This window comes from Saccopteryx bilineata, chromosome 4, assembly GCF_036850765.1.
Source record: "Saccopteryx bilineata isolate mSacBil1 chromosome 4, mSacBil1_pri_phased_curated, whole genome shotgun sequence".
Taxonomy (NCBI): Eukaryota; Metazoa; Chordata; class Mammalia; order Chiroptera; family Emballonuridae; genus Saccopteryx; species Saccopteryx bilineata.
This window is the reverse complement of record NC_089493.1, coordinates 162754802-162769730: the sequence shown is the minus strand read 5'-3', so window position 1 is coordinate 162769730 and position 14929 is coordinate 162754802. Positions and strand designations below refer to the sequence as shown.

At 45.7% G+C, this 14929-nt stretch overlaps 1 protein-coding gene across 8 annotated transcripts in view; it reads left to right on the top strand.

The window, feature by feature from the left end:
- KLHL3 (kelch like family member 3) overlaps positions 1-14929 on the top strand; it is a 384889-nt gene that overhangs the window by 361413 nt on the left and 8547 nt on the right. For all 8 annotated transcript variants that reach the window (XM_066272563.1, XM_066272564.1, XM_066272566.1 and 5 more), the window contains 5 exons: positions 3819-3936; positions 4300-4497; positions 5942-6043; positions 10093-10221; positions 13661-13801. In XM_066272563.1, coding sequence (XP_066128660.1) covers positions 3819-3936; positions 4300-4497; positions 5942-6043; positions 10093-10221; positions 13661-13801 — 688 coding nt within the window. The remainder of the gene's footprint in view (positions 1-3818; positions 3937-4299; positions 4498-5941; positions 6044-10092; positions 10222-13660; positions 13802-14929) is intronic.

Below are 14929 nucleotides of genomic sequence, written 5' to 3'. Positions count from 1 at the left end.
TTTAGTTTATTGTGATTCCCATATAACCACTGGTAGTTCTTACTCAGGGTTACACTGAAGGATAAATGTTAAAAGTAGTGATGATTAAATAAGCTGATTTGATTTAGTAATTGCTATTAAAGGCATTATAAATCTTTAGTAAATTGGGATTTAAGGGTGTTGGGGAAAGAAACAAATACGCCTATTGAGCTCCCTGGGCCTGAGTTTTTCTGAAAATGTAAAATGAGGGCTTGCAAGAGCGAATGCTTCAGGTTTCTTCTTGCTCTGACATCCTGTCATCTTCTTAAATAGGCTAGAGGTTTATAATTGCAGAGATGTAATGCATGTGGACCTTGGGGAATACTCATTTTTGTCTAATTGGTTGCTAAGAGCAGGTATCCATGGAAACAATCATTCATTAGTATTCAAGATTGGAAATTTATTCTTTTTACTCTGCACAATTGCGTCACGATGAATGTAGTGTGCCTTGTATGATGGCTTCTTGCAAGGACTGCCACAGAAATTGGATTTCTTATGCCTAGGAGAGAAACAAAGATACTTCTCCCTCGGCCTCAAGCTACCTCTGCATTTTCAGAAACCAATGGTCCTATTCCACAGAGCCTCATAATGACTCTTCCCAGATCATTGCACAAGTTTTGAATATTAAAAGTCTTCTCTTACCAGTGGTTTTATGAACTCAAAGGCAAGTTTATTGTGAAAATCTTGTCTGTATTATTTTTGTCTTTCTACTTATGTTTTACTTGAACATTGAAATTTTTGTATTTCTATAATTCTGTGTTATGAAAATTCTCGTAGATGGATGCTGGATTTTCTCCAGTGTGAATGTACCACCTGCTACCTCTGGTGGAGCATGATTTCTGGGGTCAGCTTTCCTGAAAGCTTTGCCTTTTTTATTTATAGAAGAAGTCTGACAGCTTGTATAAAGAATAAGAAACTTTTCTTCTGGTAATTGAATCAAAAGAGAAAAATCTCTCTTTTTTCATCTTTTTTCTCCTTTGCATTTCTAGAATTATAATCTGGTGTCCAATATGTCTTAACCCAAGAAAATGACTTTGTGGCCTGTGTATTTTTTTTTTTACCATTTAATAGTGTATTTCTTTCATTTAACTCTTTGCATGTGCTATTTACTATTTATTCATTCTTTAAAATAAACAACTGAGTCTTCACTTTGACCTAGCACCATAAAGGCCCTAGGGTTATCTTGGTGATTGAGGCAGATAAATTTCTGCCCTGGCAGGACTCGGTCTAGGAGGGGAGACAGAGTCTCCAGACAGTTAAAATACAACACTGGACAGTTTTAATGAGAGAACACAGGGCATGTGTGAGCTCAGAGAAGGGACATGTAACTCAGATTTGGAGGTCATAGAGGTCTTCTTGGAGGAAGTGACATGTAAGCTGAGACCTGAAAGATAAGCAGGTGGTAAAGCAGAGGGACCGGAAGGGGAGGAATGTTTTAAGGAAAGAGAATGGTATATGTGGGGGTGTTGGGTGCTTGTGGTCTCTGCAGAAAAAACCCCTCAACCTTACTTTGATTCTCCCTGGGCCCCCCCCAATAAGATTTCAAATAAAATCTTTACAATAGCTTGATTTAATATCAGCTTTACCAATACACAACCAGAGGGACAATGCAAGTTCCAGGTTTGTTTATGAATGCTAGGGAAGTCATGGTCCTGAATGACTTGAGCATTGTCTGAAGTTTGCCAAGAGGCTGTGTTCGTGAACCCCCCTTAAACTGTTCTTGGATGCCTATTTAAGCAAAGAATTACTGGTGGGAAGTGGTGTAGAATTTAGCTTTCCTCTGAAAAAGGGCTGCTCTTGACACAGAGCAGTGGCCCCTCTGTGCCTAGGTGTGAAGAGGAGTCAAATGGAGAATGTTCATTTCCAGAAGCAGCAGCCGCTCTAAGCCTGAACCACGTGTCCTGTGGTCCTTTGGGATGTTCCGGAAGTCAGAACTAAATTCTGAGTTGTTGAACATTGGTCATCCATTTGGCCACAGATAGCTGTGAACTACCTCTTATGACTAGTGGTGGCCCACATGGGCCTGAATCTGGAACCTTGGGGCTGACATGCTTGAGATCTTGAGCAGTGGTTGTCTGTCTCCTCATATTGCAGAAATGTTCATCTGAGGGGTATACTTCTGTGAGCTCACACAGATTTTGATGATCACATTTCTCCCCCAAAATATGATACATTGTGGGGAAGTAAAAAACACTACAGAAACTTATAATGGCAAAAATTGTTACTGGCATATCACCAGGAAATCCCTGTGGCTCATGGGTTAAAACAGTGGCTATCAAAGTATTAATCCTGGACCAGCAGCATCAGTGTCAACCAGGACCTTGTTAGAATGCAGATTCTTCTCGCTGCAGACTCACTAAATGAAAAACTTGGGGGAGGGCCCAGCAGTTTGTGTTTTATAAAGCCCTCACGGGGATTCTGATGTGCACTGAAGTTTGAGAACCATTGTAATAAATAAGACAGGCTACAGGTGATGAGAAAATCCTGTGACTTATATCATATTAATTGACTGCTTGTGTCTTCCACCCTTTACTCTCCACGTAAGAAAGTATCTGGGAAGGCCTAGTGTGTGAGAGCAATGTCATTTTGGGGACAGCCATGAATTTGTACAAGTTTATTAAAATAACCTATTGTTAACTTTGTTAGCTTAATTTTTATTAATAACATGACAAAAGTCACAACAACTAGTGATAGTGCAATTGAGTGCCATAGTCCTATTACTGTAGCCAGAAACGTGGCATTTATTTATTTATTTATTTATTTATTTATTTATTTATACCATACCCTACACTAAGAAATGTGTAAATTGCTATCCAGGGGACACATATATGTGTGTGTATAACCAGAATGAATATTTCATGCAATAATATCCTTACTGTATTTTATGTGCTATTGTATTAAAAGTATGCTGGTTGCAATCCATTTAAGTTGATCTCATGACCCACTAATGAATGTGACCTGCAGTTTGAAAAGCATGGATACAGTGAGCTGTCTTTGCCTGATGGGGCTGGCCTTGCCTCTGTCTCAGGTAGACTTGCTTTCAGTCGCTGTTCTGCCACTCTTAGCTGTGTGACCTTGGGCAATTTACCTATGTTCTCTGAGCTGTGCTTTTCTCCTCTGTTAATGGAGTTGATAATATCTACCTCACAAGTTGTAACGAAGAAATGACAACATACTTTATACAATGACTGGCAGTGGTAGCTACATTACTTGAAAGTGGCACTGTTAGCACTGTTTTCCAGAACATCATCAGTTGCATACCTTTTTGTGGTAGCCACCACAAGTGAGTGTTTTACAAATTTTTTCTATACTGCAATGAATACATACCTTCTGTAGTCTGTGCACTCAGAAATATTTTTGAAATAATTTTACCTTAAAAACACATTCAAATTCTGCACTCTATTCTAAAATAGGCTAAAATTTTTATATATTTTTTGGAATATTTTGTTTTGATCTAAAATTTAGATCCCTGCCCCAAATCTTTGAGGGCACTGAAATTGCAGAAGAGGCCATGAGTGTCTGCACGTACCCTAAACATAGCTCTGGCAATGGCATTCAGAAAGCCATTGCCAGATAAACCTTGTGTTGGTGTGTCTGTGGAAAGATGCTCATTAGACTTTCCTTGAATATTCATGCCTATTGGTGTTTAGGGGCAGCATCTTCATGTATGTAGCTCTGAAAACTGGCATCTCAGGACATCCATGGCTCCTGGGCAGTTAGCATGTGGAAATACTAGGGATTGGTCACCCATGAATCGGATGTCGGGGAGACCCAGTTAATGTCCACTTGTTTTTCTGGAGGTCATGATTGTGGTCGGTGGCCAGGCGCCCAAGGCGATTCGCAGTGTGGAGTGCTATGACTTCGAGGAGGACCGGTGGGACCAGATTGCTGAGCTTCCCTCCCGGAGATGCAGAGCAGGTGAGCAGCAGTCAGGCGCGGCTGCCTTCCCCGGCTTGCCTCTGCTTGGTCCAGAAGTCACACTCCGCTCTTGTTACCCCGAACATCTGTGCATTACAGACTCCTCCTTTTCCTTCCCCACCTGGCCAGTTTCTAGATGACTTTAAGCTAAAATTCAAGTATTTACTTGAATCAAACAAAATTAGAAAAGCAAATAGGAAAATAAATCTAATGAGTTCCATAATGACTTCCAAATATCTAAAGTTGGAGATCACCTTCTGTGGTGAGTTATTCATGTGACTACCTTGCTCTCCCATTATCACTCATCAACATGAGTCATCAGCTGCTGGGGCTGCCCTGAGTCCTTGGTTTCCTGTGCCACAGGTGTGGTGTTCATGGCTGGCCACGTGTATGCTGTGGGCGGGTTTAATGGCTCGCTGCGTGTGCGGACAGTGGACGTGTATGATGGTGTGAAGGACCAGTGGACATCCATTGCCAGTATGCAGGAACGCCGGAGCACGCTGGGAGCAGCCGTGCTCAATGACCTGCTCTACGCTGTGGGGGGCTTTGATGGCAGTACTGGTAGGTCCTAGACATGGTCCCCACCTGTCCCAGCCTAGGATACACCCTCCAGGCAACACTGGTTTGCTCAGCCAGTTCTTGGGCCAGCCTTTTGTCCATCCATAACTACTTCCCCAAGTACATACCCACCCTTTCTTCTCTCCCCGCTTGGCTGCCAAAACCAGGCCTTCCTGCACAAAGAATATGTAACTGCCCGTGTGCTGTCATTTCTGTGGCTCCAGGAAGGACTGTTTCTCCTTTCCAGTGGCTGGGAACCCATTCATCCTAAAGATGTGATTTAGAAAGAGAGCATGCTTAGCTGGAGGGTGTCTCAGGACACCCAATCTTTGTCCACTGTCCTTTGTACTGCCCCACTGAATCTTTGCAAGGGTACACCGCTGCAGGAACATCCTCCTGCTCCTGGTCTTTATCGACCTTAAAAGTCAGAATCAGAAACTATTAGTGGACACGGACTTGGTGAGATGACCTCATTTCTCCTCATATCTCTAGGTGGTGTCTCTGCAGACAATAACTCTATTAAATTAAAAGACATCCTTTGGCACCCAGGGATATAAAAACAATATTTTTCACTTCTCTGAATTTTCATTTGTGTCTACAAGTTGGTGACCTTTGCCCCTTTGCCTCACTTACATATAATATAACTGCGGGGCCTCTCACCCCTCGGGGGCTGCCTCTAGGAGTAGGGTCTGGGAATAAAGAGAACCAAAGGGTAGTGGGATAGTGCTTCTTTTTAGAAACCCTTAGGATTTTCTTTTGGCTATAATTAGAAAAACTGACTAAGGTGTGGCTTAAAAAATGAGAGACTTTGTTTTACTCATGAAGCAAGAAGTCTAGAGGTTGGCAGTTGCTGACTTGGTCCAGTTGCTCAAAAATATTGGGGCCAACGCTTTTGTGAGAATCTTTTAGCCTTATCCTCATGATCACAAGATGGCTGTTACAGTTCCAGCCAACACATTTGTGTTCCAGGTACAAAAAGCAGGAAGGGGTGGCATCTGTATCAAAAAAGCAAAGGCTATTTCAGAAATCCCTCTCAGACTTTCAGGTGGGTCACATTGACTTGGTCACCCCTCGCTGCAGAGGAGTCTGGCAAGGCACGTTTTCAGCTTCTAAGGTAGGTGAAGACAAGTGAAAGAGTATCAGAATAGATGTCTAGTGAGGCAACTTCAGATATTTATCCTGTTCTATAGATTTAACGTACTTCAGTTATAGTCCCTGTCATCTCAGAGCCCACCCTGAGTCAGGCCGTAGTGGTCCCCTCAGTAGATGCGGTGCAGATGTGTTTCAGGCGGGTGCCGTGGGCCATGCAGTGAGGTGGAGGTGGTGCCGTTCCATGCACACAAGTTTCCAGCCCCCAGGTCTACACTCTTCCCCATCCTCACTGATTCTCAGTACAGCAGGGTGAGGCCTGGTGCCACAGAAATCTCATGAGTCTCTTGTCTCCCAGGCCTAGCATCGGTGGAAGCCTACAGCTACAAGACCAACGAGTGGTTCTTCGTGGCTCCAATGAACACGCGGCGGAGCAGTGTGGGTGTGGGTGTCGTGGAGGGTAAGGAGCAGCAGTGGGCGGTGGCCTGTCCCGGCCTCAGCTATGACCTTCTTCTGGTTCTCTGGCTCTATTCCTTTCATCGCCAGCTCTGACTCAGGTACTAGTGTCCTAATTTAACAGTTGAGGAAAGTTAAGACTCAGGGATGAAGCTACTGGCCCAAGGCAAATAAGCCAACGAATTAGGAAGAGCCTGGAAGGGAAACGCCCACTGGCTTGTCACTTTGGCTCTTTTAGGGGTTGGAAAGGGGAGAAGGGTGGGGAACCAGAGTCAGTATGTAACCCAGGAATATAATGTAGAGGGGCTGAGAGTTAATTGTTTAATTAATTTTGTCCTCATGTTCATATGTTGAACATTATCAGAGCCCTAAGTGATGTGGGCACCTCTTTCCAGGTCTGATTAGTCCCTGCCGGGCAGGTTGGTGGTAGAGTCAGGAAAGGTATGTTGTGGCATGAGGGGCAGGGAGCGTTGAGGAGCAGCCCAGTTAGACAGTACTCTATAGTTTATAACTGGCTTTCACACACACCCTCATGTTGTTCCCCAAACTCTTCGGAAGGAGATAGGCAGGATTTAGATTTTCTCCATTCTCCAGAAGGGTAGACTGAGTCCCACAGGTTAGTTAATATCTCAGCCAGTCCTTGACCCAGGTCTAATGCAATGCTTTTTCCACTGTGCTACATTCCTGCAGACCATTTGAAAAATGCTAGTAGGGAGAAGTTTTATAAATATGTGTGAATTTAATTTATTAAAGCAGAGTATTATTTGGACTAAAATGTTACATATTTTGCAGAACAACACTGATTTTTTTTCTTCGTTTTTCAAGTGAGAGGAAGGGAGATAGAGAGACAGACTCCTGCATGTGCCCTGACTGGGATCCACCCAGCAACCCCTGTTTGGGGCTGATACTCTGCCCATCTGGGGCCATGCTTGCAACTGAGCCATTTTTAGCACCTGAGGTAAAGGTTCCAGGGAGCCATCCTCAGCATCTGGGGTCGATGTGCTCAAACCAATTGAGCTGTGGCTGCTGGAGAAGAAGAAGGAGGAGGAGGAGGAGGAGGAGGAGAAGGAGGAGAAGGAGGAGAAGGAGGAGAAGGAGAGGAAGGAGAGGAAGGAGAGGAAGAGGAAGAAGGAAGAGGAGGAGGAGGAAGAAGAAGAAGAAGAAGAAGAAGAAGAAGAAGAAGAAGAAGAAGAAGAAGAAAGAGGAGGAGGAGGAGGAGGAGGAGAAGAAGAGAGAGAGAGAGGGGCAAGAGGGGCAGAGGTGAAGAAGCAGATGGTCGCTTCTCTTGTGTGCCCTGACTGAGAATTGAACCTGGGACATCCACATGCCAGGCTGATGCTCTACCACTGAGCCAACCAGCCAGGGCCACAATACTGATTTATTAGCCTGTCCTGAGGTGGGAATTTAGCTGGAATGTTGCATTCAGATGTGCATTCTCTCATGGGCACACATAAGAACACACACTAGTGCTCTGGGGAGGGTGTGATATGTAGTGAGTTAGACATCAGTAGAAAGGTTCTTGTTTCTCATTGCATTTCTCAGTCTGTACCAGTATTGTGTGGTTTAAATTTTCTTATTATTCTAAGATCCTGAACAAGTCATCTTAGTTCATCGAGTGCAAGGAGTTTTGTCCTCCTATGACGATAAATTATTTCTTGCAATCTCATCCTCCTGGTGGAACAGAAATTGATTTGTCTGCCAAATATAAGTGCTCTGTCCAGCCACCTTCCCATTTTCCCCCTGTTCCTTAGCCAGGGATATCAGACAATAGAGTTGGGGTTTAAAATAGCATATTCCTGTTCATAGACTCAAGGAGAAACCTTGAGTGGGTACTTTCTCAGCTGACACAGGGTTGAAATGGTCGATGGGAGTTTGAGGGGGTACCTTTATGGTAGTAATTGGAAATGTTCCCCTTGACAAAGGCTTCTGTGCACATGCGCTGTCTTGGGGAAGAAGTGTTGTCTTGTAGCATGCCCTGTAGACGTGGAGGACAGACAGGGAATTGGTTTATCTTGTTCATCCAGAGTTTGAAACTCTTTGGCTGTGAGTCATCCTGCCACAGCAAAGAGTCTGAGAATGTTGAAGGGAAGATCCTAAGTGGATTCTGCCTACTGTGGCATTGTAGGTACAGCTCTCCACATTGTCTCCACATGACTCATCATCTCCTAACTGTGGCCAAAGTCTGAATGACACTAGGGAAAAAGAGTGGAAATCAGGAACATTCGCTACTGACTGCTTAGCAGAATCTTACTTAGGAAGAAGGACAGTGAGACTCCGAGATTAGGCAGAAGCTCCCAACAGAACGGAGAGCGTGTGATATGGAGAAGAAGGTTTCTAAGCTCCTGGGATTGCCCTCCAGCTCTCTGTCTCCTCCATGTCCCAGGCCTTCCTCCTGCAGGAGCAGCCGAGGCTTTGACTAGGCTTTGACCGGTGGTAGGCAGCTGGGGAAGCAGGTTGTTGCCTCTGAGCCAGCATGCACTGTGAGAGTGACTTGCCCCTGGCGCAGCTGCTGAGTGAGAATTTTTCTCTCTGGCTTAGGAGAGGGCAGAGCTGGGGAGGAGCTATTCCTTCTTTTTAGAAGAACCAGGTGAAAGGATGGTGAGGCAGAGAACAAAACTAATTTCAAGGACAAAAAAGAAATAATTGTACATATTTTAGTCCCTATAGGGCAGGTTGGTGGTGGAGTCCTGATACAGCAGGAGTCCTGTTGCCAGAACATTGTTTGGGGCCTGAGATTCTTTATTTACTTATTTTGCATTGATTGTGTCTCATGTGTGCCTTAACCAGGGCTTAAGCTTAAGTTGAGCCAGTGACCCCTTGCTCAAGCCAGTGACCTTGGGCTTCAAGCCAACAACTTTGGGCTCAAAGGGCTTGAGGTCATGTATATTATCCCACACTCAAGCCAGCGATCCCACTCTCAAACCAAGGAGCCCACACTCTAGCCAGTGACTTCAAGGTTTCAAACTGGGGCCCTTAGTGTCCCAGGCCGATGTTCTATCCACTGTGCCACCACCAGTCAGGCCTGGGAATCCATCTAACATAAAATAATTGCAAATTTTCACATACTAGTTGTACTATTGGTATTTCTCTATTAAGAAAGCAGGTATTGACAAAAACTATTTTAAGTAACTCTGTTAAATAGATTTGCATCAGGTAGTATTTATTTAGTCTATAACTGGTGTTTAAGCACTTTGTTATAACTCCATGGGCCCCCATAGGTGTCTGGTCTGGGTAAGGTAGGTTTTCCCACCGCACACACACATGCACGTACACACACACAAATACACACATATTGCATTCTAATGATCAGCACAAAATGCTCCAATTCCTGCTCTGGGAGAACTCAAGTAACTATTTTCTGATTCTTTTCCCAGCCTTAGCCTCAACCCCAGGCAGAAACAATGCTCTTAGATAACAGCTTATGGTATCTTTATTTTACAAATAGGTGATGGTGCTTCAGTGCTCTTGCACATGGCTCAGAGACCACAAGGGAGTCTGCAGATAAATTCCAGCCACATCAGCCAGAGTGCCCACAGGGCCCTCTAGTCACATGCTCTACCTGCAAGAGCCATGGACAGAGCACAGACCACAGCTAAGACAGGGTTGGGCTCGCACTGAAGGCTCTTTCCCCACATTTGTTCTGTGTGCTACTGTGAGGGTTTAGCTAGATAATAAGCCTGCCTGCCTGCCTGTGGTTGGGGCCCTTTAGTTTTCTATCTCTAGATGCCTTTTTTTGGAGAGCTACAGGTCACTAGTTAGAACATGCTGAGCCCCAGCAGTGCTGGGCTATAGCTTTGTGGTGGGCATTTGGGGTGCTTATTTAGAAAGAGGCTCAGTACTGCTCCAAGAAGCTCAGGAAGAGGGAGCTCAGGAAGTCTGAGCTGTGAAGGATGCTTGTTCTGGTTGGGAAGTAAATTGATGGTCACCCTGGAGGGAAGGGGCCCTGAGCTCTGATGCAGGCGCGAGTGCTCAGCGGGTTACAGATGGTTTCAGTCATGCTCTGGTTACATGCCAGTGTCCCAGCACCACCCTCAGCTACTTTGTCTGTTCCAGGAAAGCTATATGCTGTTGGGGGTTACGATGGGGCTTCCCGCCAGTGCCTGAGCACCGTGGAGCAGTATAACCCAGCGGCCAATGAGTGGACGTACGTGGCGGACATGAGCACCCGCCGCAGCGGTGCAGGTACGGGGGGAGCCTCAGGGTGCAGGCTCTGTCTGATCTACTCACAGGTGGGTCTGGAGAACCGACAACATTCTACCTTCTTAACCTCCCTCTTCTTTCCTTTCAATATCCAACCCCACTAGTACCTCGGAGCTTGACACAAGCACTTAGAAGTTAACCTTTCCCTGGGGATCACTTTGCTAGAAAATGGATGAGATAATATTCTCTTCATCATCTCTTCCATTTCTGTGGAGATGTCTGCATCTCTCGAAAACAAAGTCTTGACATATTCATCATGCTCTGTCTTGATAAGGACTTTCTGTGGCAATTTATTTTATCCTCACCACAGCCCTACGAGGTAGACACAGTATTCATTTCACTTAGATTAAGAAAGCAAGTCAGCCGGGACCGAGCAGTTTGCTCAAGGTTTTATCCTTAGTAGCTGGCAGAGTCATGATTTCCACTCAGATCTGCCTTGCTTTGAAGTTAGCTTTTTTGACCTCCAAATTATTAGTCTCTTTCTAATAAAGTGGCAGGAGCAGCACAGATATCCAGTCTTTAGTGGAAAAGCTAAAGCTTGCCTGTCTAGAGTCTCTGTCTGCGGGTTGCAAGCGAAGCTATTGGTGTTCATACTTGGAGGTAAATGTATATCGCCCCCCACTTCCTTCTCCCTACTTCAACCCATTCCCCACGTGGGAAGAGCATGGCTTCCGCTCTCATTTCCTCTGGGAAGACTAGCGGCTGTGTGGTTCTTTGGAATTTTCCAGGAAGTGGACCAACATTCCCTTCCTCCTGTTCTGTCTTCCCCCATCATCTCAGAAGCCCGAAGGAAAGGGTCTGAGAGGCCCTGGAGACCGGCCCTGGCTCTCTGTGCCAGTTCCTGTGGGGGGCGGTGACCGCTGACCAACCATGGCCTGGTGGGAAGGTCCTGGACTTTCAGGAAGGGAAGCCACAACCGGGCTTCCCCCGCCAGTGTCATTCCTTTCTCTTTTTGTATATTTGAAGATTGAGTTGTCATCTTATTTTACAGTACGAAACACATGACTACTTCCTCAGTATTCCTTAAAAATCATGCCATTTTAATATTTTTCAAGAGCCTTTGTGGGTTCACTTGTTAGAAAAGAAAAAGCCATATGATTCCACTTCTGGAGCTTTCTGTTTAGAATGTAGTTTTTGGGGAGCTTGCCTCTGCTGATCCCGTTGGGTTGGCACTTCCTGAACATGCAGCAAGTGGTGAAAATCCGGAGGCCCGGGCTGTCTGCTGGGTTTGCTTGCACTTGCCATGTGCCTTTGGCAGGTCCCTCCTTCTGGCCTCTTGTTCCTGAGATGTGCAGTGAGTGGGTTGCAGTAGAGGTTCCCTTGGGGCCAGTTCAGTTCACCAATCACATGGTTCTTCTTCCTTCAGAGAGCTCTTTTGGTAATTTTGGTTTATGGAGTCTTGGTCGAGTCTTCTTTGTACTTCTTAGAAATCCTCTGTGTGACTTGAGGTATAAGAACAAGTGTTTGAAGCCCAGTGATTCAGGGACAGCTCAGCAGGAGGGGAGCAGCACATACTGCAACTTGTGGTTCCTTCTAGAAATGTCTAAGGAGGAGGTATAGAACCATGAGCACAGACCTGCCTTAGGAAGTTCAGGCTCATCTCGTGGTCAGAGCTGCATGTGGAGGCCACACGGCTCTGTGTCTGCCAGTGCCCTGTCTGTTCAGGGGTTACTGCTGTGTGGTGGTCACCCTAGCTGATCCTGCCTGTCACCTGGGCTGGAAGCCCTGGATGGTCACAGGTCTACTGCCTGTGTTCCAGGGAGGCACAGTGACCGGGACTTTGGCTCTGGTCTTTCTCTCAGAGGTGGGCTTTCCCGAGGCTCTTAAGGTCAGTCAGCCTTTCATCACTGCTGTTTCATACTTGTAAGGTTTGGGAAAGCCTCACCTCTGGAGTTGGCAACCCACTTATGTGTGATAATGGGCGGTCATGAGGGTGAGGACCCAGAGACTTGGACCTCTGATTGCCTGAGAAGCCCCTGTGGCTAGGCTGTAGATCCAGGAAACCTCTGCGTGGATGTTTCCAGTGGACACTACAAAATGATAGTGGTGCCCCGAGTGCCTGGAAGGCTGCTTGCTTCCGCAGCAGGGTGTGGGCAACTGCCAGCAGATACTTGTGGAGAAAGAGGCCATTTCTGGGTCCTAGCGTGTGCTAATTCCTGCTGTGTGGCGGAGTGGAAGGCCAGGTAGCTTTGGAACACTGAATTTTATTATCCTAAGCCCATGAGATAGCCATTGTTGATATAATACTGCCATCTGCTGTTGGTGTGGGGCAACTGCGAGGAAGCTATAGCCAACCAGCATAATTGCTGAATGACATTTTACATATTTTGTCATTCAGACAGTATTTGAGAACCTACTTACTACCTACTTTCAGGCACAGTGAAACGTGATAATACACACATGGTCTTTTTCCATATGAAGTTTATATTCTAGGAATAAAGTCCTTGGGTCTAAAATTTGGCTACGCATCTCAATCACTTGAGGTCCCTTTTCTCATTCCCGAACAGTACCGGGGAGTGAAGTCCTGCAATCTGTTCTCAAAGAGGTCCCTGCTGTCTGGGACAGGCCTGTCTGTGCAGTACTGGGTGCACTGGGCTGCTGACTAGTGCAGCCCGCACTGTACAGTGGGAGATAGAGGCCCAGAGGGGAGGTTAGAGACGGCAGGCAGAACCCAGGTTTCTGGGGTACTGTGCCACCATCCTCCTTTCTGGCTTTTTTCTTGACTTGTATTAAAGGATTTTTTAAGTTTATGTTAAAACCTGCAAATGATGCAATTCTGGCACTCAACGAGGCCTAGCAACACTGAGTGATCTAATGCCCCTCTGCCAGCGAGGAGAAGAGCAAGGAGGGGTGGGAAGAACAGCTGCTTCCGGCCAAGCAGGGAGGTCTCACAGTGATGATCTCAGCACACCTGCTGGGTGGCCAGTTTCCACCTCTGACTCTGCTCAACTGATAAAGGCTGAGTAATAAAAGTAATGTAACAGCGAAGAAAAACTAGGCAATCTAGAAAGGCAAAAGGAGAAGAAGTATAGTTTTACTGCTTAGAATAACTACTTTCAATGTTGTAGATGGGGTTCTTTCAGTTCTTTTTCACCTTTTTTCTTTGTATAACCTCCACCCCCATTTATTTACACACACGTATCATGTATATGCACAAATATAAAATATATTTTTTTGTTTCTTTAAGTAGAAGTGGGGTCATATTTGCTTTATATTCTGATGTTCACAGGCTGACAATCATATGAGGTGGCAGGGGATCATTATATTTATTTTCCAGATGAGGACAGTGAGGTCTAAGGGAGTAAAACAGCACCCCCATGTCACCCTGCTGGTGATGGCTGTCCAAGACTGGGTGCCAGGCCCCCTGGTTTCCGGTCACTATAGCCAGCCTGAGGCTGGGACACTGTGCTCTGCCTTTTAGGCGTTGGGGTCCTCAGCGGTCAGCTGTATGCCACAGGTGGGCATGACGGGCCCTTGGTGCGGAAGAGTGTTGAGGTGTACGATCCTGGAACAAACACGTGGAAGCAGGTGGCAGACATGAACATGTGCCGGCGCAATGCAGGTAATGTGACTGCTCTCTCTGCCTCGCCTGAGAGAGGGTTTTCCTCCCTGAAAACCCTAGCTCTAAAAGACAGGCAGAAGGGACGGACTTCCAGGGCCTAGGGCTGGGCTTGTACCGTGAACAGGGAGTGTCCATTTGCTGGTAGGCTCTGGGCTAGGGGCGAAAGAGCTTGGAACCCAAAAGCTAGCCACAGAGCCCACCACTTAGATGCAGAGGGTTCCTTCCCTCTCAGTGAAGGGTGATGACTTTCACTGCACAGAGACGGACAGAACCGTAGGAAAGCCCGCTGGTTGCCATCCAAAGTGCCTGTACACAGGGGCTTTGTTGGACACAGGGCTCTGGGGACATGGCCAGGCAATGGCACTTGGCTTTACCTTTTCCTTGCCAGTACCTGCCTGTGAGAACCTCTCACTTCCCGCTTGAAACCAGTCTCCTTCCTTTCAGGGGTCCCTGTGAACGGATCTATGATTCGTTCTCCAGTAGACCACTTCCCTTATTCTCTTCTTCTCTACCCTTTTTCTTTCCATAGGAAGGGTTCACCTTAGAGTGTTTAAGGTTTTATTCCTAGAGCCTGACACCCTCATTAAACTATTTTATCTTCGAACTTCGCTCTCTGGGACATGACGTGTGTTGGCATGTGTGCTGTAAGCCTCTTCACTCTGTGAAAATGTTGGCTTAGCCCAGCTTCCCAGGGTGGAAAGACAAACAGGTGACTCTCAGGCAGATTTATTTCCTTTCCAGTTCTACTCAGTTACCTGTTTGCTAAAACCCAATGGTCACTGACTTGTTGAAACTGTACACAGAGGAGAGTTTATTAATTTTCCATCGTCTAAGCGGGCTGTAATATAATGTGTCATTTGGCCTTAAGCCACATGAGTGAGGAATTCCAGAACCTTCAAGACAGCTAGTCTATCTACAGTCTGAGAATTGAATTTAGGTATAAATGTGTGTATGTACACACATTCACATAGAGATATTTCTACTTTTAATAACAGAAATTGAATCACTCTGTAATACTGTTTGATAACTTGCCTTTTTAATCCACTTTACAGTCTTTCATGTATATCTTATTATAACAATGAATATATTTACATCATATTATTTTAAATGCCTATGTAATAATTTAAA